The sequence below is a fragment of the Herpailurus yagouaroundi genome, unplaced genomic scaffold (assembly GCF_014898765.1).
Source record: "Herpailurus yagouaroundi ecotype Mexico unplaced genomic scaffold, PumYag 160, whole genome shotgun sequence".
NCBI lineage: Eukaryota > Metazoa > Chordata > Mammalia > Carnivora > Felidae > Herpailurus > Herpailurus yagouaroundi.
This window is the reverse complement of record NW_024412401.1, coordinates 22,108,679-22,133,528: the sequence shown is the minus strand read 5'-3', so window position 1 is coordinate 22,133,528 and position 24,850 is coordinate 22,108,679. Positions and strand designations below refer to the sequence as shown.

General features: G+C 39.6%; 1 protein-coding gene and 1 pseudogene across 3 annotated transcripts in view; one reads left to right on the top strand and one right to left on the bottom strand.

Annotated features, from left to right (window-relative positions):
- The window catches only part of ZCCHC7 (zinc finger CCHC-type containing 7), a 251,698-nt gene extending 237,741 nt beyond the window's left edge, over window positions 1–13,957 (bottom strand). Inside the window, exons 1-3 of one of the 3 annotated variants that reach the window (XM_040481706.1) lie at window positions 13,829–13,940; window positions 13,353–13,471; window positions 8,134–8,764 (exon numbers count right to left, since the gene is read on the bottom strand). In XM_040481706.1, the coding sequence (XP_040337640.1) occupies window positions 8,134–8,743 (610 nt within the window). In that variant the 5' untranslated portion in view covers window positions 8,744–8,764; window positions 13,353–13,471; window positions 13,829–13,940. Of the gene's footprint in view, window positions 1–8,133; window positions 8,765–13,352; window positions 13,472–13,824 lie in introns of all 3 variants that reach the window. The other 2 variants (XM_040481705.1, XM_040481707.1) reach the window with 2 other exon arrangements.
- Window positions 13,958–17,591: 3,634 nt separating this feature from the next.
- On the top strand, window positions 17,592–18,802 carry LOC121034417 (60S ribosomal protein L12-like; annotated as a pseudogene).
- The last annotated feature ends 6,048 nt before the right edge of the window (window positions 18,803–24,850 follow it).

Here is a 24,850-nt window from a genome sequence, read left to right as displayed (position 1 = left end):
GCTCAGCGTAGTGCAGAGTAGTGGACAACCCAAAATAGTCCAGAGTCCTAGAAATGAGGACTATCTTTACATATACTCTACAATGGACTGATCTCCAGGCTATATTGCCAACGGGAGGGGGGAGGGGGAGGGTAAAGCAAATTGTGAATAGTATGCTAATGTTTAAGAAGGGAGAGAAAGATTTCAAAGACATACACATATTTGCTTACATTTTTTTTTATATAAGGACATACCATCAATTTTCTCTGAATAATTACCCATAAGGGGAATGGCAAGAACAGGGTAAGGACTTGGATAGAAAGTAGAAGGTAGACATCTCTGAATATATTTTACCTTGTCTTATTGACTTAAATCTAGATATTATAAACATCTTTGTAATTATAAAACAAATTAAATTTATAAACGGCAAAACTAAAAATTAAACATATCCAAAGCAAAATAAAACAAATGAACCTATCCATGTATCTAGTTGATAACATAACCACAGGGAGAGAAACCTGAATTTAATCAAGAAACACAGGGACCCAGGGGAGTATGTTAAACAATACCATAAAATTCAGACTACAGAAAATTCTAGAGGACAACCAATACAACAAATAAGTTACAAGGGGAAAAAAAAAGAGAATAAAGAAATAAAAGCGGAATATAGAAAGGACACTTAAGTTATCAACCAATTATAATAAATGGATCTGATTCAAATAAATTGTAAGAAAAAAAATTAAGAGCTAGGAAAGGAAATCTGAATGCTGACTGGGTATTTAATAATAAAAGAATTACTGGTAATTTGTTTAGGTGTGATAATAAGATTATGTTTCTTAAGAAACTTTTCCTTTCAGAAATACATATTGAAAAATATTACATGAGCGCCTGGGTGGCTCAGTCGGTTGAGTGTCCAACTTCAGCTCAGGTCATGATCTCATGGTTCGTGGGTTCAAGCCCTGCATGGGGTTCTGTGCTGACAGCTCAGAGCCTGGAGCCTGCTTCAGATTCTGTGTCTCCTTCTCTCTGCCCCTCCCCTGCTCATCCTCTGTCTCTCTCTCTCTCAAAAAATAAATACTTAAAAAAAAAAGAAATATAGATATACATATATATGAACGAACAAAATGATAGGTCGATGATGTGCTTCAAAATAATACAGGAGTATGCAGTTATAACTGAGAAAAGACTAGTCATAAGTTAGGCTATGAGACACTGAGTTCATTGTAACATTCTATTTTTATATACTTCAAATTTTCTATAATAAAAAACTAACAAAAAGTTACTAATTATTCCCAGCGCTATTAATAACCCTTCTCTATGCAGGAAAATAAGTGGCTGATTATGCCTCTATAATTCCTATAGCACTTATTGTCTCTCCCCATCATCTGGCTATCTTACATAATAATCCTTCCCAAACTTGAGATCCTCTTCACAAATTAAGAAACATGCTAATTTCCCTTGGCGCATCTTTTCTTCAACCAGGAGCTCTACTTTTCTAATATATGAGAATTGCAAGTCACAGTACTGGAGATAATAAGAGAAAGAAAGTAAAGGGTGAGAATTTCAAAAAGGAAAACAAATGATAGAACAGGCAGTTATATAAATCCTTAAGAGTAAAGAGTGAAGGAAATGAAGCCTATACCTTAGAAATAAACTCCTACATCCCTCAGTAAAAAGAGCAGGAAGCCAGATACAACAAGCACTGAAAGCCGATGATCTCGCATGAATTTATTATAAGCCCTCATCATAAAACTGCATGTACTGAGGAAGGCTAGGCTGAGCACGTTACATAAGTGTTACATCCCTAAGGCCTCAATGGGACCTCAGGAAGCTAATCAAGAACTGCAAACCAGGGGCCCTGGCTGGATCAGTACAGACACCATATGACTCTTGATCTCAGAGTTGTGAGTTCAAGCCTCACGTTGGGTGCAGAGATTACTTAAAAATAAAATCTTAAATGGAAATGCAAGCTGGTGCAGCCACTCTGGAAAACAGTATGGGGGTTCCTCAAAAAACTAAAAATAGAACTACCCTACGACCCAGCAATTGCACTGCTAGGTATTTATCCAAGGGATACAGGTGTGCTGTTTCGAAGGGACACATGCACCCCCATGTTTATAGCAGCACTATCAACAATAGCCAAAGTATGGAAAGAGCCCAAATGTCCATCGCTAGATAAAGAAGATGTGGTATGTATATACAATGGAGTACTACTCGGCAATCAAAAAGAGTGAAATCTTGCCATTTGAGACTATGTGGATGGAACTGGAGGGTATTAGGCTAAGTGAAATTTAGTCAGAGAAAGACAAAGATCATATGACTTCACTCATATGAGGACTTTAAAAGACAAAACAGATGAACATAAGGGAAGAGAAACAAAAATAATATAAAAACAGGGAGGGGGACAAAACAGAAGAGACTCATAAATATGGAGAACAAACTGAGGGTTGCTGGAGGCACTGTGGGAGGGGGGATGGGCTAAACGGGTAAGGGGCTTAAGGAATCTACTCCTGAAATTATTGTTGAACTATATGCTAACTAATTTGGATGCAAATTTTAAAAAATTAAATTTAAAAAATTAAACAATTTTTAAAAAGTGAAAAAAAGAGAAGGAAAAATAAAAAGAAAAGAAAATCTTAAAAAAAAAGTTAAAAAAAAAAAGAACTTCAAATCAGAAAATCAGAAACGCATCCAACATTCAGAGGAAGAACAGTAGGGGGAAAAAAGGCCTCCTAGTTGTGTATTATCTGCCTGATTGTGTATTTTTAAGTTTTTTATTAATGTTTATTTTTGAGAGAGACAAAGAGAGCACAAGTGGGGAAGGAGCAGAGAGAGAGGGAGACACATAATCAAAAGCAGGCTCCAGGCTCTGAGCTGTCAGCACAGAGCCCGAAATGGGGCTGCAAGATCATGACCTGAGCCGAAGTCACACACTTAACCGACTGAGCTACCCAGGTGCCCCTGCCTGATTGTGTATTAAAGCAAAACAAATGTGTAAGCATTTCACTAAAACTGAAGTAGTGGGGGACAGTCTGAAGTTTCCATAGAGCAAGAATGGCACTGCACTCATTACTACAAATTTAACAATAGTAAATGGGAAATATGTATGTACTTATATATTCCTTCATTCATTCACTACCTCAAATTCACTAATTCTATTTTTATTAAGGTAGTTAAGTTTTCAACTAATCTACCATCAGAATTTTAAGAGACTTAACTCCCACTATTAAGGAGAGACTTCCATAAATTACTTAGCTTCTTAGTGTCAGCTTCTTTTTATAATACATGTATTACATAAATTGTCTCTTCAATGAAACACTAAGCCACTTAAAGCTAAAACTATGTCTTTTATCATCTTAAATCCCCTCTATGTATTCTACAGAGTAGATGCTCAATAAATATTTGATCATTTAGCTATACAGAACTAATATATACAGAACTAATATATATCCAAGAAGTACTCTAAATATTGTAAGGAGGCTTCTGAGTATGGAAAAGACCTGCCCTCAAGAGCCTGCAATCCCTTCTGTCATAGTGATATTTTAAATATGCCATAGTTTAGGGTACCTGAGTGGCTCAGTCGGCTAAGCATCCAACTTTGGCTCAGGTCATGATCTCACAATTCATGGGTTCAAGCCCCAGGTCAGGCTCTGTGCTGACAGCTCAGAGCCTGGAGCCTGCTTCAGATTCTGTGTCTCCCTCTCTCTCTCTGCCCCTCCCCCCGCTCACGCTCTCTCTCAAAAATAAATAAACATTAAAAGTAAAATTAAACATGCCATAGTTTGGGGGTTTGGAGAGAAGGGGGAGCAGCACACCAAATAGCTACTGCTACTGTTTAATAATCATCATTTCAAAAGTATGCCAGAATTTCTACAAATTTCCACCATCATGAAAAAAATCTTCTCTCTAAAGACTATTATATAAACTGAACTCAGATCTATTCACAAACAGGATAATAATGATTAGAGAGTAACAACGCACTCAGATAAACATCAGTGCAGAATATATTGTTTATTAACTGAAAAGAAATAGGATTATGGCATTAGCAGATCAAGGAAATAAAACAGGAGATATACATTTGAATATTTGTCAGAATTTATAAAAGTCAAGCAAGTTAATTTGCAGAATTGCAGAATTTGTTTCAATTTGGTTGGAACAAAAAAGACATCCTAGGAGCAAAGGGATAAATTTCAACATGGATAAGAGGAATATATGCTGAATGAATATCAAAGGGAATCAAGAAGTACAGTATTTGGAATTACTTGGGTCTTGTACCAAACATTAGTAATGCTACTAATGTTGCAGAAAAAGTGTTATAAATTTATACACATAAACACACTAAACTTTAAGAGAATACACACTTACAAGAATCAGTTTCTTTAAAAATTGTAAGTAGAAGAAAAGATACAAGAAAAACGTGATACCAAAAAAGCCATCTAGAAAAACATAAGACAACATAAGTAAAAAGTATAAAAAACAAAATACTAGGAGAAAAAACTAAGAAATAACAGAGTAAACCAGCACATCACAACAGAAATACACAACATCACAAATCATTGTTAAAAGCAATGCAGTTAAGTGGAACCCTCACACAATGCAGGTGGGAGCATATAATGGTGCAGCCACTGTGGAAAACAGTCTGGTGGTTCCTCAAAAGTGAAACAGGAATCTCCGCTACTCTATTCTGACGTATATGCCTAGAATAATACCCAAAATAGGTATTCAAATGATACTTACACATGAATGTTCACAGTAGCACTATTCATAATAGCCAAAAGGTGGAAACAACCCAAATGTCTATCTACCGATGAACGGATAAACAAAATGTGGTGTAACACTACAATGGAATATTATTCAGCCTTGAAAAGGAATGAAGTATGATACATGCTACAATATGTATAAACCTCTAAAACATTATGCTAAGTAAAAGAAGCCAGACACAAAAGTCACATATTAATTAGATGATTCTATTTACATGAAATACCCAGAATAGGTAAATCCATAGACAGAAAGCAGATTAGTGGTTGCCAGGATCAGGGAGAGGAGGGAAGAAAGAGATCCATAATGTTCTAAAAATGTTTTGGAACTAGATAGACATGATGGTTCCATAACATTGTAAATATACTAAATGCCACTAAATTGAACACTTTAAAATAGTTAATTTTGTTATGTTAATTCCACAATTAATAATAAACACAAATGTCCCCTCCTCCAAAAATGCAGTAACAGCCATGCTTCTTATCATCTGCTAATAACAGAAAACACTAAAATTGTTTGCTAGAGATCTCTTTATATTCCTTCATTTCTTCTCTCCTGTAAAACATACCTGACTAAATCTATCATTCCCTTTCTTCTAGAATCCTCACTTCCATATGGTTCACACTCCATATAGCTACCCTATACCCCCATTCTCACTACCCCTCATTAACCTCTTTCATTTTGTCCTGAAAAACCTTAGTTCTCAGGGCAAAATGAGAACTGCTAATCACTTCCCAGTTAACCTGCTCCTCTTTCTGTGGAAAAATAACCCTTTCAATTTATCAAACTTTTCAGTATGTTAAGTCTGAAATGACAATAAGATACCCCAATGGAAAAATCAGCAAGGTGGACAACCTGAGTTCAAGAAAAGTGGCTGATCATTATCAACACATTAGTGTTTGATGAAACCAGGTGCAATGTCAGGGTTGAAGAAAGAACAGGCTAAATGCTTTTGACTCATCGTACACCTAACCCTGGATCATTTGGTTTCCATAATCTTGCTCCAGGCTGCCAAGTATTACTGGAAAAAGTTATGTAATCCTTCAAAGTGAGTTCACTGCAAGTTCATATTGTTTCAATTTTAACTGAATACTACTTCTAAGTAATCCTTTTATTCGCTTATTGATTTATCAGCACAATGATTTCCCAACTATGAGCTTCAGACTCCCGGGGAGCTGCACAATTAGCTATCACAATGGATACCCAGAGGCATGCGTTATATAAAGAAATATACACCTATATGTATTAACATTTTTCCAATGTGCAGATACTGGGGTTAATAAAATACAACGTCATGTGAGAAAGTACTAAAACAGCAGCTTTTTGCTAATATGCATTTTCTCAACTAACAAGCACTATAAACATAACTACAGTGATGTGGGGGGAGGGTTTCACAAACCGTTGTGAAGTTAAAAAGGTTGTCAACTTCAAAATACTGGGAACCACCGCCTAAGAGAATCTCCCACAGCACTTAAACATGCTTTCCGCACTCAAAGCTCCTAGGTACTCCCTGCCCACTTCCACTCCCAATTCTCCTTTCATTTTCTCAAGAAAATCAAACACATGCTCATATATCCCCTCATCTGCCATCCATCTGAATGTATTTTTTTTCACTACTTCTATATTTGATACTTTAGAAGTTACTGGTGTGCCTCTTCCCTTTTAAGGCTAATTCAGACATACACACCTGATCCCATCTCTTCCTTGGTCCCCACTACCTCAAACCATCAAACAGGTTTAATCTCTCCTTCAAAAGTTTTTTCCCTTCTACCTAAAAACATTTTCAGATCTATCTTATTCTGATAAAACTTTACTTGATCCTAGTCCATGTTCTAGCTGCTACTCTATTTCTTCCTTTTGCTGTCAACTTCTAAGGGCTGGCCTGTTATAGACTGAGCCAACTACCTATTTTTATAAATAAGATTTTGTTGGAATAGCCATCCTGTTTTTCTAGGTATTGTGGCTGCTTTCCCACAAGGGCAAATTTAAGTAGTTAGGAAATCCTATAGCCTGGAAACCTACAGTTTGTCTCCTTTAAAAAAAAAAAAAAAAAAACCTGGATGGCTCAGTCTTGAGTGTCTGACTCTTGATTTCGGCTCAGGTCATGATCCCAGGGCTGTGGGACTGAGCCCCACATCAGGCTCCACACTGAGCAAGAACCCTGTTTAAGATTCTCTCTCTCTCTCTCTCTCTCTCCCTCTGCCCCTTCTCACCCACTTGTGCTCTCTCTTAAAAAATTTAAAAATAGGGGCGCCTGGGTGGCGCAGTTGGTTAGGCATCCGACTTCAGCCAGGTCACGATCTCGCGGTCCGTGAGTTCGAGCCCCGCGTCAGGCTCTGGGCTGATGGCTCGGAGCCTGGAGCCTGTTTCTGATTCTGTGTCTCCCTCTCTCTCTGCCCCTCCCCCGTTCATGCTCTGTCTCTCTCTGTCCCAAAAATAAATAAAAAACGTTGAAAAAAATTAAAAAATAAAAAATTTAAAAATATAAATATAAATAAATAAATAAATAAATAAATAAATAAATAAATAAATAGAGATCAAGTACTGGGGCTCCAAAGCATGACCTACATTCAATGCCATCATTTCCTCTGAGAACAAGTGGGTACTATTAAAGGTTTTGGAGCAAAGTAAAGTACCATGAGCAAAAGGGCCTTTCAAGACTCCTAGTTTAACAACAGTGTGCAGGGAAGATATAAAAGATCATTTAGGAAATCACTCACTGCAAGAGTCTAGCATTAGGCATACAGGGAAACAAAAGGGACTTTTTAAAGGAATAAGCATCAAGATTAGATGCAATATATGACAGAGAAGACAAAGCTCACACCAAAATTTCAATCTTTGGTGATGTGATTTCTCCTATAATCTACTGTAGACTTACAGCTTTTCAGAGTCTATCTTAGTGACTGTAGAGTTCCTAAAATCTCAGTACTAATTCTATATCCTCTGTGTATCAAGCATTCCCCATGCTTGCTACCTGGCTAATGCCTAGGTAAGCAAATCACTTAGGAAGAGGCAGTCCCAACAAAGTTGGCCAAATGAGAACACAGGACCAATGTCAGAGATGGATGGAGTACTCACCTGTGATACCAAGTAGAGAGAGAGGGGGACTAAGATTTCAGGTCCAGAACTGGCTCTAGCCAAACAGGAAGAAGCAGCTATGAATTTGCTTACAGTAGAAGCAGAGTGTCTTTGATATTCTGACATACTCTTTCTGATGTTCAGACAGACCACTATTAGAGCAGCCACTGGTAAGAGTCTCATGAGAAATAAGCCAAAAAACAAGACTGAAAGGTGAGGAATTAAATGGAGCAGACCCTATTGGTCTTTTGTCTAGGAAAAGCAGTCTTCCTTATTAAAGATGGTACTACTTTTCAAAATGGCCAACATGATACTAACCTTCATTTACAGAGTTTTCACATCCCACAAGATTGAGAAGGATATCATCATCTTTATCATCAACTTCACATCCCAGCAGCATCCAGTTCTCCACGTTATCACTTTCTGAAATGGTGCTCTCTTCCTCTTCACTTGAACTGACCTCTATAATCATGACCTCTCGGATTGTACCCGATAGCTCTTCAGATTTAGGCTTCTCAATATTCCTCTTGCATTTCTTATCAGTCAACTTATTAGAATGAAAAGATGCAGGAGGACCTTGGGTTTTTTCTTTTGCTTGGACTCTAAAATTCTTTCTTTTGCATCTGTAAATACTATCTTCATCAGACAAAGTGATGACCTCTGACCCATCTGATAGCTGGATGACCTCACTATCTGAAAGGATAATTAAGTTCTTCTGATTTGGTTTACTAATGGATGATTCAGAATTCCCAGAGTTCTTCTCTTCATGTTCTTCCTCTTTAATGACACTATCAAGATCTTGGGCATAATGAACTTGGCTGTAGAGCTGAAATTCCACCTCACTATCAACACTCAGTTCACTAGAGGACTCTTCACGATAAAGGTCATCTTCGTATGCTTCTATAGTCTCATAACCACCAAACATCATGGAAAGTCAGTAATCTTGATGCTGTAAAAGAGAAAACCACAAAGAATGTATTTTAAAAGCTCAGATCATGCCTGTTTAGTGCATAACAATATCACCTTAGAGCTAACTTCTGTGAAAGCCATCACTGTTCTCAGTGACATATTAAAATACCTTTTCCTCTTAGAGTACCTTTTTTTCAAGGATTTCCAAATCCTGTTATGACCTACTCTAACAATGCCCACCCCTCCCAAATGAAAATTACTACCAACAAATTGACTTACAGCTATTAGTGGAAACACAGTATTTTGCAGGTGTGACAGAAAGAAAAAATAGGTTGACATCCACTGGTTCAGACACCAAACATTTTTTTCCCCTAAAATGTTAAAAATCACAAGAATGTTTTAAGTCATTCTCACTAGTCCATCCATTTTTCATCTCTTCCCTGGTTCTGGCTCTTCCTCTCATCTTTTCAGATATGCATTCTCACATAGAAATATCACTTCAACTTTAATGAAAACCCACTACAGGAAACAATCATATTTACTGTTTTAGTGCAGATTTTTATTTTCAATCAAAAAATTAATCTCATGACCTTAACTTGACTAAAAGAATACATAAGAATACGTAATAAGCCATGGTTTACTTTTGTACTAGCAATAAAGATGTGTGTGAAACACACACACCTAAAACTGAGGCAAACTCCTAGCTACAGGAGCACTTTATTTTGCTACTGTGGCATATTAAATCTTATTCACCTTCCACTCAGCTTAAACATCACTTTTCTGAGAAGCTTCCCTTGACCCACCAGACTAAATTAAGTGTCCCTTTTATAGGCTTCCATAGCACTTTACATTTCAAAACACTCACCACAGTTCTAATTACTAATTCAATGTAAATCTCCCACAAAAACAGACGGCATAGCCCAGGAGAGCAGAAACTATATGCACTTTGTTAAACGCTGGATCCCCCAAACCAAGCAGAGTAACTGGGATTTGGCAGGACCTGCATAAATGTCTGTTGAATTAACGGATAAATAAATAAAAGAATAATATTATCTGGCATTTGCTCTTCAGTACTAATAAATCTAGTATGGGCCTAAAATATGGAAATTATGGTGGGACGAAGTTCACAGTTGTCTCCAACTATTCCAACTATTCTCATATCAACCCAAAATCTACACAGATGTTTCAATGAGGTACTGATGGAATACTGATCCAAACGAGAGCTCTGGAAAAATAACTCAGGTTTTTTTCAAAAATCAGGGACAGCCTAAAGAACAATAACAATGAAAATTTACTCTTTCCACGTCCTTTTTAGCTATACAAATGCAATTCAGAAAGACCAGCTGTTTTTAGTTTACCAATTTTCAGACCCAAATGTCAGTGTTCTGATGGTAGTTTTGGTAATATAACCAGCTGACTCCAAGAAGCAAATGAACAAAAGCCAAAAATGCACTCCTCACACTGGAGTTTCTCTGTTCACAGAAATAAAGAAACCGTGTCATACACTTTAAACTTACACAATGTTATATGTTCAGTTATACCTCAACAAAGCTGGGAGTAAAAATGATAACTTCTGAGTTAACAATACAGTATTGTATTCTTGAAATCTGCTAAGAGTAGATCTTAAAATGTTCTCACTGGTGGAAAAAAAAGGAAGACAATATGTGAGGTGATGGCTGTGTTAATTAATCTCAATGTGGTAGTTATTTCATACAACAGATCATGATATCGTACACCTTAAACTTACACAATGCTATTTGTTAATTATACCTCAATAAAGGTGGGGGTGGGGGGAAGAAACCAACTTTTTTTTTTTTTTTTTTAATTTTTTTTTTCAACGTTTATTTATTTTTGGGACAGAGAGAGACAGAGCATGAACGGGGGAGGGGCAGAGAGAGAGGGAGACACAGAATCGGAAACAGGCTCCAGGCTCTGAGCCATCAGCCCAGAGCCCGACGCGGGGCTCGAACTCCCGGACCGCGAGATCGTGACCTGGCTGAAGTCGGACGCTTAACCGACTGCGCCACCCAGGCGCCCCAGAAACCAACTTTTAAATGCCTTTTTCTTCTAAAAGTTACGATACACCTGTTCCATTCTTACACTGTCCTTCAGGTTGCTATGCTGTTGTTGTCATACAAGTTAAATGTGGCTGTCTGAATAATAATGCTCATAGCATTTATCAGTTTATATTGAAATGTTAGCCTCAGAGCAATTCAAATAAAAGATGAATTCTTTCCTTTTTATTTAATAGGTAAATTAATTCTGAAAGAAGTCAAAGGAATTATGCTTCCTTCAAAATCCTCACTGGATCCATACTGATAAAACATAAATAACATAATTCCAGTGCAGCACAGAAAAAATTAAAAGAGCTAAATTACAGAGTTACAAATTTGTACTACTCTTGGAACCATCCCAAAGGAAAGGGATTAAGAAAAGAGCCACGGGCACACCTGTGAATGTATGCCAAAAATAAACTACAGAAATATAATAAAAACTGACTTCCTTGGGTCTAGGGGTTTATCTCTTTCCTTGAAATGTAGAAAAATGAATTTAACAATTTAGCCCCTATGGCCTTTAAGAGGATTTTGTATCTTCTGTACTTGAAAATTGTGCTCAGCATAACTTGCTCTGCTCTTTATGTAGCTTATGTATGCCAGGGTTAAGGTTTGCCCGAGGCTATTTTGGTTTATGTTTATGTACTACTTTAATCACATTCAAATGCATTTAATTTTTTTTTAAGTATATACTCGCAGGACAAATATGAAATAAATAAATAAATACACACACACATCTTGAACTAGAAGACTTTCTCAGCTTTTAATCATTATATACGATCTCAAGCATACTTAACTAGATAACATAAGGTCCCTATGAGAGCCACAAAATTTTAAGCCTCAAAGAGACCTTCCTGATTATCTCACACAACCTCCTCAACTTACACATAAGGAAATTAAAGCCCAAAGAGATAAGGAAGACTATCCAAGGTTATGCAGCTGATTAAGAACATAGGTGGGACAGATTCACATTTCCCTGACTCTTAGCCAAGTGTTCACTAAGACTTTTTTTTTTCACTTTTCCAAAATAATTTCAAATAAAAATTTTTTTTAAAAAGCTTCCTTCAAAGCTATATTTGCATTGGTTCTAACACCTAAGTTTATCTCAAAAATATCCATTTCACTTCCCAGTGGAGTATAAAAACTATGAAAGAGGCATTTTAATTGGAAGGAAAAGCATACATGTGAATTTATTATCACTTTACCATCCAAGAACCTTGCAAGTTGGTACTCAAGAGTACAGCAATCCCATGACCAAAGAAGATGGTTCTTAAAACCTGAAACACCCAGTTTGAGAATAAAATCTATTCATAAAATTAAAATGGTTTAACAAATAAAAAACAGGCATAGAGAATCACTGCAAAGACTCTCACCATTCAAAAGTGGGAGTAGTTTTCATTCACTAAAAATTTTTAAACTACACAACTTAAGGCTTATTTTAAGCTTGTATATTTTACTACAGTATTTTTGAGACCAATACTTTTCTGCTCTAACAGTCTACCAGCTGGTCATTCCAGACCTTTTGCTCTTATTTCCTTCCAAAGAACTTTTAGCCTAAATGTTTCTTCTTGATGACATAGGTATCCATTTCAACATTCAAATCACAGATTACTCCTTAAGTCCATATGTTCACTGGAAAGTGATTAATAGACATAGTTGATTTTCAACTTAAAATTTCTGACATACTCTATTATATTTATATACTCTGCTAGCTATCCTGACAGTGACAGATTTGAAACACTATTAAGTTCAGTCTAGAATGAAAATCTCTGCCTATTCTTCAAATATAATTTTCACTCTGAAGCAAATCTGACTAGGGTAGAGAATTCAAATCTGTGAAACGACACTCACAGAAAAAAAAAAGGAGACAATACAAGATATTGGTGAGAGAAAGTTATGCTAAATTTATTCAGACAAGTCTAACTGTTCTTGGTATACATAGTCTTTTTATGATAACTAATCCTATCTCAAAACACTTCCTTCACCTTTCTCTCAAACCTTCTTCCTTTTACTACACAGCACCTTACTCTTGTAGCCCCTTTATAATCCTCACTTCCAGGTCTTCCTCAGTTCATCCCCTACCCTCAGATTCTGGAAAACAACAATACTGAACTGTCCCCCAAAGGTAATCCTGTCTGAAATATACACACAGCCCATTTCAGAGTCTTTGTATGTTACAGCAAAAGTATTCGAAACACAAAGTCAAGAGCTTTGGAATGGACAGTCACTAACTTGCACGCTCTCATTTTATGTATACAGAAACGGGCTCTCTGAGAAGCTTATTTATTCATTGAGCCTAAAGATCTCCTCACTGGACCCTGTAATGTGAAACGGAGGTAAATTCAGCCTTAACATGAGATTCCTAGAGTCACCAGCGATTCAGTGGTGGAGCCACGACTAGAACCGAGGCCTGCTGATTCCCAGCCAGTTCTCCCACTGCACCTGCAGCTTTTAAAGTTGGAAGTTAACTGCGGGCTCACAGGATGTGAGGGATATAGCAAATCTTGGTGCACACAGTCCAAATCTCCCTGTTTTACATAGGGCAAGTAGCACAACCCCCTAAAATTTTCTGACCCCACAGTTGTAGCTGTTGCTTCTGACAGCAGAGACTGGAGTTGGGCTATTCGGTCCCCCACAAGCCGGGCTCCCTCAGTGAGGCAGGACCTCCGCGTTTAACTGACTGACCGGCTTCCCTAAAAAAAAAAACAAAAAAAAAAAAAAACAAAAAAACGGGAACTGGGGGAGGATAAAAGGCATGGGGTAGAAACGCCACCCCCACCAAGGCCATGGGTGCCCAGCGTTTTTTGAACCACGACCTCGCCCCTGGCCGAGTAGGGACAAGCGAACACCCCAGCCGGTCAGCCGAGCCGCAAGAGGCAGAACACGACTGAGGGGCCACGAACTGCACCCTGCCACGAGTAAGGACAGACGGGGGGCGCGGAGGCCGGGGAGGGGACACGAGCTAGTTCCACAGCCCTGCGAGAGAGGCGGAGGGCGGGCAGGGGTCCCCCGGCCGCGGGCGGCTGGGGGTCCGTCACACACATACTCACTGCCGCGGCTGCGACCAGGAAGCACCAACCAGGAACCAAAGCGCGTAGAGGGATGGGGAGGGGCGAGGACAAATGAGGTAAGGAAACCGCGTCCTCGCGGACCCGGGAGGAGGGAAGGCACTTCCGGGGAAAACACAGCTCCCGGGAGTTGTCTTCCGTCCCCGCCTACCCGGCGAGCCCTCTGTGCGCATGCGTAATAACTGTTAACCCTTTCATTTCCCTGGTGATAATCTGTTGAGTTGCCTTCCTTGCTTTGCCCCTTCCCCTTCGTGACTTCTTTCAAAGATACCTAGGCTACATCTATAATGGGGTAACACTTGGCTTTAAAGACTTGCACGCAGGGGATGCTACTTAGTAGGCAAAATCAGGGAAGACCTCGCACCCTTTCTGTGCCGGCGAGGAAAACTACATCTCCCATGATGCCCCTGGGCGGGTTTCCGGACGGGCTCCGCCTCCTGCTGTCTTGACCTCCGGGGACCCTCTTTGTGCCACGTGGCGTGGGAGGTGAGCTGAGACCCAAGTGGGTTAGGGTAGGGAGGACGGGTTCTGGAGGCCGGTTCCCCAGCGTACAGCGGGGTCTCGACGGAAGAGAACCTTCTTTGAAAGAGCCTGGCCTTAGCGCTAGGTGATCTTAGGCAGGTCCTTTCCACCTCTAGTTTGAAGTTGAATTTAGTTAGTATTGGGATGATTCTGGCTCTCTCTTTCCTAGAATTCGAGGCAACCTATTTAACTCTTTGAGAGTCTTGAAGACATGCCTTTTTTTTTTTTTTTTTTTTTTTTTAGCTCTACGATCAACGTTGGTCTTCAGCTCAAGAGTCAACATCTCTACGGACTGAGCCGGCCAGGCGCTCACGAAGAGCTGCATTCTTGATAAAGATTGAAGTTCATACTCGTCCTTTGGAAGCCTTCAGAGGCTACAAGATTGTGTTGGAAGCCTCTGTCTTCTGTTCCTCTTCTCACACCTTATTTTAACACTTAGCAATAATAAACACATCTGTACAACTTTACACAATGGCAAAGCACTGTATAGGTTGGTCCTGGGCAACAGTCCTGAAAGATAAGCTTGACATTGGTACTTCTTCCCAACATTTTTTGAGCATCTGTTAAGAAGCAGTGTTAGCAACTGTGGATGTAGTGGTAAAAAAAAAAAAAAAAAAAAAAAATTTAAGTCTCTGGTCTCCTAGAGCTGAGTCTAGCTGGGAAAACAATACAGTTTGGGTGTAGTCTAAGAGTGTGATCAGGAAAATAATTAGAAATTAAATTAACATGGTAAATGCTAGGAAGGAGGACAGGTTACAATGAAAAGGTAAACTTAGAGGAACCATTTTGCAGAGCAGGAAAAAGGCTTAGAAGTGGATCACAGAGATTACTAAATTGTTTAGGAAATGTGTATGGTGTAGAACAGAAGTTATCTCTAAAAAAATAAAGTGTTAAGCTTTTGTCAAGTGCCAGGCTTAATCTATAAGTGTATTATGTATAAACCCTTTTAAAAGAATGTTTAATGTTTACTTTTGAGAGAAAGAGACAGAGTCGAGCAGGGGAGGGGCAGAGAGAGAGGGAGGCAGAATCTGAAGCAGGCTTGGGCTCAGCCCTCAGCACAGAGCCCAAGGTGGGGCTAGAACCCACAAACCGGGAGATCATGACCTAAGCTGAAGTCGGAGGCTTAACTGACAGCCAGCCAGGCGCCCCTAAACCCTTTTAAATTATAAAAGCTTTTTTTTAAGTTTTGATTTTTTTATTTTGAGAGAGAGAGAGCATGAGTGAGCATGCGAGTGGGGGAAGAGCAGAGAGAGAATCCATAGCAAAGAATCCCCAGTACACCATTTTAAATTCTAACAACATTTTGGGATGCTTGGGTGGCTCAGTCAGTTAAGCATCCCACTCTTGATTTCAGCTCAGGTCATGACCTCACAGTTGCTGAGATCAAGCCCTGTATAGGGCTCTGCACTGACATCAAGGAGCCTGCTTGGGATTCTCTGCCTCTCTCTGCATCTCTCCTACTTGCATGCACTCTCTCTCTCTCTCAAAATAAATAACCATCTAATTAAAAAGTTATAAATAAGTTTTAACAACCTTTTGAGGTTGATTTTTATTTTTATTTTAAGTAATCGGTACACCCAATGTGGGGCTCAAACTCACAACCCAAAGATCAAGCTTTGCACACTCTACCAACTGAGCAAGCCAGGCTTCCCTTGAGGTTGATTCTTCATTCCCATTTCACAAAAAAGGAAACATTCAGAGAGGTTAAGCAACTTGCCCAGGGCCACAAGGTTAGGAAATGCACCGAGTGACCATGCCCAATCCTACTATTACTCAAGCATTCAACAAAGATTTACTACTTACCATTAGTCAAAATGCTTTAGATACCCCCTTTTAGGTTATTTCATAAAACCTGTAGTCCTCCGGATGGCACTTCATGAGCTGACATCTGCCTCCCTGTTGACCACCATGCTAAATCCTGAGCAGTCACCAGAAGACACTATGCTATCCTATACCTGTGTCTTTGCAAAAGGCATTCCCAGTGCCTATAAAGTCCTCTTTGTCTTTTAAATACACCCCTACCATACCCTATTGCACTCAAGCCCTGGGTCTTCAGGAAGAAGGCCCAAGTCAGCCAGACAGAATAGGCATTCCTTCTCTTAGGCTTCCCTACAATTTGGACAAATCTCCATCAAGTCAATTATACTGTGTTTGCCTTACAGTTGTCTCCCAGCTGGATTGTGGACTCTCTCAAGGCAGAAGCTTTGACATTTTATCTTTGTATCTTCACAAGCTAACATGGTACTAAGCAGATCGCGAGCACTCATTAAAGGTGTTAAAGAAATGAAGGCAAACTAAGAACTAGATGTGGATTCACCAGCTGTCAGATCAGTGGGGAAACCATGTCATGTCCCCAGATAAGTGGAATGCAGTGTAGGGCTCTATGACATTAAAACGGGCATAAAGAGCTGCAGGGGTCCCAAGGATACAGAGATTTGTAGATGAGGTGAGTAGTGTATACATACACACTTTTGCCTTGACATGGTGAGTTCTCATTTAGATGGCTTTTAGAAACTGAGAGATCTGGTCTCCTGTTACAGTAATGGGAAAACTGAAGCCAAGAAAGGAAGAGACATGCCAAGAGTCACCTAGCAACCTAGCAGAGGCAGAGCTGTGTCTATAATCTGGGTCTCTGAGTCTTTCCCCAAATCACACACACAGTAGTTCTGTTTCCACCTCCTGCAGTCTCTAGTCCACACTTCTTGAAATCATGGGTAGCAATATGCAAAATACCCTGAAGTCTCTCTTACAGAGAATGTTCTAGAGAGCCCACTTATTTGAGGAAGGAAGCACCTGTTTTCCCCCCAAGACAGTGGCAGTACTACATCAACAGTGAGCAGCTGAATTGGGACGAGGGTCCAGGACAAAGCAGAAATCTGCTGCAGAGAGCAGACAAGATGGGGGATGTACTGTAGCAGGGTCCGGGTGAGTGTCGCATATTACTGTCTTTACTCTTCCATTGCAAAGGGAGGAGCTGCCTTTTTTCTTTGGTTCTAGTTTATCAGTAATATCTAGTACCCCTGAGAACTAACTAATCATTTTGACCACTCACTTAACAGTTGCTTTTGTATTTATTATTATTCATTCACTGAGAGCCTACTATGTAAGAGGACCTTGCTTGTCACTCCAAATATATTATCCTCTCTCCCATTCTCGAAATGACTCTGTGAGGGAGGTGTTAGCCCATTTCACTGGTATGGAAATTGCAACTTGGTAAGGTCAGGTGACTTACTGTAAATCATACAGCTGGGATTCAAACCTAAGTCTTGTCTGAATCCAAAACCATGTTCTTTTCTATGCCCAAAGCTGCCTTTCAGAACTAAACTCTTTGAGGCGAAGACTATGATGACCTACCTCTATCTCTACACCCAGCACCTAGCCCAAGGCCAAGCACTCGGTAGGCTCACAAAGAACACTTGTGGAATAAGTGGATTTAGTATGGAGTGTCCGCTAAATGAAAGCCTGCGTGCAGTATGAACGATGTTGTGGGACAGCAGCAGAGGGAGCAGCTGGGCGTTTAGAAGTGGAGAAAGCCTCCCTCTGCAGAGGGGGACGCCAAATAAGTGGTCAGTAAGAAAAAAAAAACATCAATCCAGCATTCTAACGGCAAAGAATCCTAACAGGCAATTCACAAAAGAAATCCAAACAGCCATGAACAATGATAAGAGGTGTTCAGCATCACTAATAATCAGAAAAATGCAAACAATCTCATACACAGTGGATGAGAATACAAATTGGAAAAGCCTTTGAGGGAAGCTATCTGAAGTATCAAAATTATAAATTAGCTATGTCCTTAGGTGTATGTACAAAGATTGTGATAAGAAAAATGGAAATGGCATAAATATTCATTAATGAGGAATAAAATACTTCGTGGCTTTTGGCTCAGAGGAGGCCATCCCGATTCTGGGTTATCAGACACCAGCCACCTCTGTCATGCCACCTAAGTTCAACCCCCACAAGATCAAAGTCATTTATATACCTGAGGTGCACCAGTGGGGAAGTTGATACCACATCTGCATTGGCTCCAAAAATCGGCCCCTGGGTCTATCTCCAAAAAAGACTGGTGATGACATCACCAAGGCAACCAGTGACTGCAAGGGTCTGAGGATTACAGTGAAACTGACCATTCAGAACGAACAGACCCAGATTGAAGTGGTATCTTCTGCCTCTGCCCTGATCATCAGAGCCCTCAAGAAACTGCCAAGAAACAGAAAGAAGCAGAAACACATTAAGCACAGTGAAAATATCACTTTTGATGAGATTGTAAACATTGCCCAATAGATGTGGCACAGATCTTTAGCCAGAGAATTCTCTGGAACTATTGAAGAGATCCTGGGGACTGACCAGTCCGTAGGCTGCAATGTTGGTGGCCGCCACCCTCATGACGTCACAGATGACATCACTAGTAGTGCAGTGGAATGCCCAGCTAGTTAAGAACTACAACGGAGCCCTGATGCGGGGCTCGAACTCACAGACCGAGAGATCATGACCTGAGCCGAAGTCAGATGCCCAACCGACTGAGCCACCCAGGCACCCCACAAAGGAAAATATTTCAAAGGATCATTTGACAACCAAAAAGAAATAGAAAAATGAGGAATAAAATAAACAAGGACACATTGAGGGGTGCCTGAGTGGCTCAGTCGGTTAAGCGTCTGACTTCAGCTCAGGTCATGATCTGACGGTTCACGAGTTCAAACCCCGTGACAGGCTCTGTGCTGACAGCTCAGAGCCTGGAGCCTGCTTTGGATTCTGTGTCTCCCTCTCTCTCCTCCCCTCCCCTACTCATGCTCTGTCTCTCATTTCTCAAAAATAAATAAAACATTAAAAAAAATTTTTTAAGAATGGGTCAGAATTTGCTAGATAGAGAAGGCAGGGGAATCTTCTGGCAAAGGAACAAGATAAGGGGAGGAAACTGACAGATGTGAGTCTCCTGCACTGAGAAACAACCAGTGGCTCTGAGTGTCCAGGACACATCATGAGGCAGGGAGAAAGGGAGACAGAGGAGAGTAAGCAGGACCCACAAATGGACACATTTCCATGCCACCTAATGAGCTTTCTTTCTACCCAGCCTCATGCCCTGCAAAAAATAACTTGAGTACTTTGGCTGCTCATTTCATTGGTGATTTCTCTTCCTACCCTAAAAAAAGAAACCCTAGAATAATGACTGAAGGGGACATCTAGTACAATGCCCTCATTTTGCAGAAGGGAAAACTAATGCTTGGAAAAAAAAGAAACTTGTAGGTTCCCAGCAAAAGTTTGTGTTAACAGTGGCTTCCAGTTCACAATCCAGCATTCTTTCTGTTGCACCGAAGTCTGAAAGTTTGAGGCAGAAATAGAAGCTGGCAAGTGAAATGAGTGAATGTTGCCCTTTAAAGTTTGGATGTTTCGCATTTGCCACAAATACAAACTTAATGTCTGTATAATTTTAAAATGTAATTATAGAAACTGTTATCACTTAAAGCCCATGCCTTGCAACTGGGAAGTGATATTCAATACAGGCTTTGAGTCTGAAGCAGCAATCAAGGTGATTCTCGGGAATTCTCAATGACATTGGTACCCATCTGGATTTGTTGAAAAGTTTAACATCCTTTTTTATTATTCATGATTTTGCAGTTCTTCAAATTGCAAGGTGATGGAGGGAGCACGCAATTTTCATCCAGGCTATGAAATCATTCTTGAAAATTTGGACCTTCGTATAGATGGCTTTTAATTTTTCTTAGAGACCTCTTTTCCTTATAAAATCATGAAATTTAAAAATATATATGCTATAAATTAAGCTATATAAATGATAATGGTCACATTACAATAAAATCCTAGGATACGGAGCTAGTATTTCAAGAATTCTATACTCATTTGTTATTATCCCTAGTTAGAATTGTATTCCTCAAGGCTCAGATCTAAGTGAGTATATAAGGACCATTGACTAGCAAGCCCATTGAGATTCTAATTTATTTAAGAATCATTAGATTCCATACAAGAAATCTCAAGCATATCATCAGTAATGCGTTGAGAAGCAGCACACTCCCAAAGGTATGCCTTTATTTTAAACGTCCAGGAGCCCTAAACCCACAGATTCTAATGCATGAAGGGACACACATACCCAGAAAGGGACTAGCCTTATTCATGTCTCATTCTATGAGGGATCTGCTTTCTTTACCTGCCTGCCCCAGACTCCAGAATCATGCCTGCAATTTTCAGTCCAGACATGTCTTTGTAACTACATTAGCATGAGTTATTTTACTCAGGACTTTAGATTGACAACAGAAAAAAATTAATTGAGAATAATTAATTGAGAATAAGATTGCCCTATCAAATGAGTTATATACAGTTGACAACAATCAACTTAAACACAATTATATAAAATAAATTATAGATGTCATGCTTTGTGTCTCAACCATTAATATCCATTGTTTCTTACTAAATTGGTGAAACCACTAGCAAGGTGGGGCTTAAAATGACTGTCTCTATTCTGATAGAGTCCATATCTTCTACCTCTGCCTTCATTCTGGATCTGATACTCTTTCAAGACTGATTCCTGTGTGCATTTGTGCCGTATTTCTCTTGCATCAGACCTATTAATTGCAGAAGATGCTAATCTCCCTATCTGCAATACCTCACACTTCACACTTTCTGTACAATCTTCAACAACTATATTTGCATGACCCTGGCAATCCCTATTCTTGCTTTGCTACTAGACATTAAAATCCTAGAACTACCACACGTTTTCATCAGAATGTTCAATGCGTCTCTCTCTCGAAAAGGCTTATTTCCCCTGCTGTGCTGTTGCTCTCAGAACTTACTCTCTAACCTTGTCTCTTCTGTGCCTGTGCTCAGCTATTGGGGCACAGGCAGAGTTTTTATCATCTGCCTCAGTTTCTTGGCACAGGGAAGAATCTATATACCTGACCGAACAGTACCCTAAAAAAGCTTTAGGCTGCTTAGCAGACCCAAACTCCGATTCTGCTCGGGTAGTGTTATCAAGGCTCCAGTTTCCTGTCTTCAAGGACCACCTGGGCAAACATTGACCAGATTAGACCAGGATAGAATTGTGTGAAATGGGACCAGGAAAGCAGTGGGCAGGGATTGCTGGGAGCTACTAGGCAGTAGAGGGTAAAAGTTACTTATCTCTGGGGAAAAAAAAAAAAAAAAAGCTGTAGGCTGCAAAGAGTACTGCAATCAAGTGAGGACCAACAGGTAAACATAGACTATCAGGACTAAAATGGATCTCATGTGGTATTGAAGAGGAATAAACATCAAAAGTCAGTGTGTATTTTGGTGTGTGATGAAGATCGCACTTCAAATCGGTGAAAATATGGAATATTTGATAAATGATGCTGAAAAAAACTGCAAACATGAAATTAGAGCCTACCTCCATTCAAAAAATAAATTCCTGACAAATTACATATGAATTAGAAAAAGCATTTTAAAATGTAGTACTTTAAGGAGAAAGAAAACATTAAAAAATTAAAAGGCAAACCACAGGAGAAAATATTTCTTTCACATATACTAAACGATATTAACCATAACATATAATGAATTCTCACAAATCAATTAGGAAATTAAATGTCACCATAGGAAAAGAGCCAAGGATTCAAACAGGTACTTGTAGACAGAGAAATAAAAACAGTTGGTTAACATGAGATAATTCCTTTATTTTTATTGTTTTTACGTTCATTTATTTTTGAGAGGGAGAGAACATGTGCTAGTGGAGCGGAGGAGGGGCAGAGAGATAGGGAGAGAAAGGGAGGTCCCAAGCAAGGGGATCTGTAAGCACAGAGCTGGACGCAGGGCTCAAACTCTCAAACCATGAGATGATGATATGAGCCAAAACCAAGAGTCGGATGCCTTAACTAACTGAGCCACCATGGGATAATAATTGATCTTCCTAATAGCCAGATAAATGGTAACTAAAACATAATGCAATTTTTGTAAATCAGATTTACAAATTTTAAGATTGATAATAACTTCATTGTCTCATTCATTCAAATAAATGTTTATTAAGAGTCTACTGTGTGTTGTTCATGGAAAAATGATGAGAAAAAGAGACCCAATCCCTGTATTTATGTGTTTGGTTCAAAAATGAGTCTATGCTACTCTTATAAGTGGTATATAGTGGGTCATGTATATTTTTTTAGCCATTCTGCCAATCTCTGTCTTTTAATTGGTGCATTTAATCCATTTACATTTACTGTTTTAAAATGTTTGTTTATTTGTTTATTTATTTATTTACAGAGTGCTCAAGGGAGGGGCAGAGAGAGAGAATCCCAAGCAGGCTCCATATCATCAGTGCAGAGCCTGATGCAGGGTTTGAACTCACATACCATGAGATCATAACCTGAGCTGAAGTCAAGAGTTGGACAGTAAATGGACTGACTCCGTTAATCCATTTACAAGATTTCCATACAAGAAATCTCAAGCATATCATCAGTAATGCGTTGAGAAGCAGCACACTCCCAAAGGTATGCCTTTATTTTAAACGTCCAGGAGCCCTAAACCCACAGATTCTAATGCATGAAGGGACACACATACCCAGAAAGGGACTAGCCTTATTCATGTCTCATGAATAAGGTGCTCCGTTAATCCATTTACATTTAAAGTAATTGTTGACAATGCAGGTCTTACTTTTGCCATTTTGCTATTTGCTCTCTACGTTTCTGATATCTTTTTGTTCCTAAATTCCTCCAACACTGCCTTCTTTTGTTTTTTATTTATTCTAGTATACCATTTTGATTCTCTGTTCATTTTCTTTTCTGTAAATTTTTTAGTTATTGTCTCAATGATTACCATGAGGTTTACAGGTAACACCTAAATTTATATCAATCTAGTTTCAATTGATACCAACTTAGCTTCAGTAGCAAACCTAATCTTGCTCCTATCCAGCTCTCTCTGATAGCTCTAGGAGAGAATCCTTCCTTGCCCCTTTCTAGCTTCTGAGGTTCTCAGCAATGCCTGACACTCCTTGACCTGTAGATTCATCACTTCAATCTCAGCCTCTGTCATCACATGGCCATATTCTCCCCGCGTGCCTCTCTCCTCCTCTTACAAAGCTACCAGCATATTAGATTGGAATAGGGGCCTACCCTACTCCACTGTAACCATATCTATACAACTAATTGTACCTGCAATGACTCTATTTCCAAAACAGGTCACATTCTGAGATACCACGGGTTAGGACTTCAACATATCTTTTTGGGAGACACAATTCAACCTATAACAACATATCTCCATCATTTTGAAGGACTCACCTCTACCTCACTGATTCATTGCAGTCCTGGAAGAGAAAGTTCTACATTTAGAAAGAAAAAACAAACAAATAAAAGAAAACAAACAAAAAAACATTAGAACGTTGTGTTAAAAGAAAGCAAAAGGTGAGCAGGAAATAAAGAACCCTACACTGGAAGCAAAGGAGAGGGGTGTAGGGCCGGGTATGACATGGTTTTACTGTGTGAACATTTATCTCTGTGCACTTTAATTTCCTCACCTACAAAACAAGGAGCCAGACTTAATTATTGCAAAGGCAGGTCCCTTTGGGTTCCCAGATTCTAAGATTCTTCCGCATATGCATTCAGTGTTAAAAGATCGTTTGCAAGTGATACAATGGGCTCTAATCTGTTTAAACTGATTCCTCAGACCGCTTATGCTCAAGGTCTCTCTGGGTTCATTTCCAATTACTTTCCTGTTGTCCGTGAGATAGTTTAGTTTATTTCAAAAACATCTGGAGGATTCACTAGTCTTAATTCCAAGTGTCAAATATAAAGGCCTCATTTAAAGCTCCATAATTAGAGCCAGATGTTTCTTCTAATGCAATTAAACGCTCTCATCTAATCTCGGTACCAGGAAGAGTGCGGGGTTTCCTCTCAGAAAGATGCACATTATTGGGGTCGGAGGGGGAAGGAGGGGAGCGGGAAAATTGAGGGTCGTGCTGTATGGTCTCCCTCATCATCCCACCTGTGAACGTGGCTCCCATACATCCCTTTCCCCCCCCCCCCCCACTTACCTGCAGCAAGTGCTCCTCCAGGGCAAGTACTCTGTCTTATTCACCTCTGAGTCCCCACAAACAGGCATTAGCCCCCAAACCAGGACCTGGCCCAGGACCAGTGTTCTGGGGAGTGAGGGAGGGAGCAAGGGAGGGAAATCAGTCATAAGATGAGTTTCATTACTGCTCTACTCCCATTCTACTCAGTCCTCTAGCCCCCTAAACTCAGATCTAGGAAACTTCTTCTGAAAAAACATGTGGTAGGGGTGCCTGGGTGGCTCTGTCGGTTGAGTGTCGGACTCTTGATTTTGGCTCAGGTCATGATCCCGCATCTGGCTCTACACTGGGTGTGGAGTCTGCTTAAGATTCTCTCTCTCTCTCTCTCTCTCTCTCTCTCTCTCTCCCTTTGCCCCTCTCCAGCTGGTGCAAGTGTGCTTTTTCTCTCTCGAATAAAATAAGATTAAATTAAATTAAATTAAATTAAATTAAATTAAATTAAATTAAAT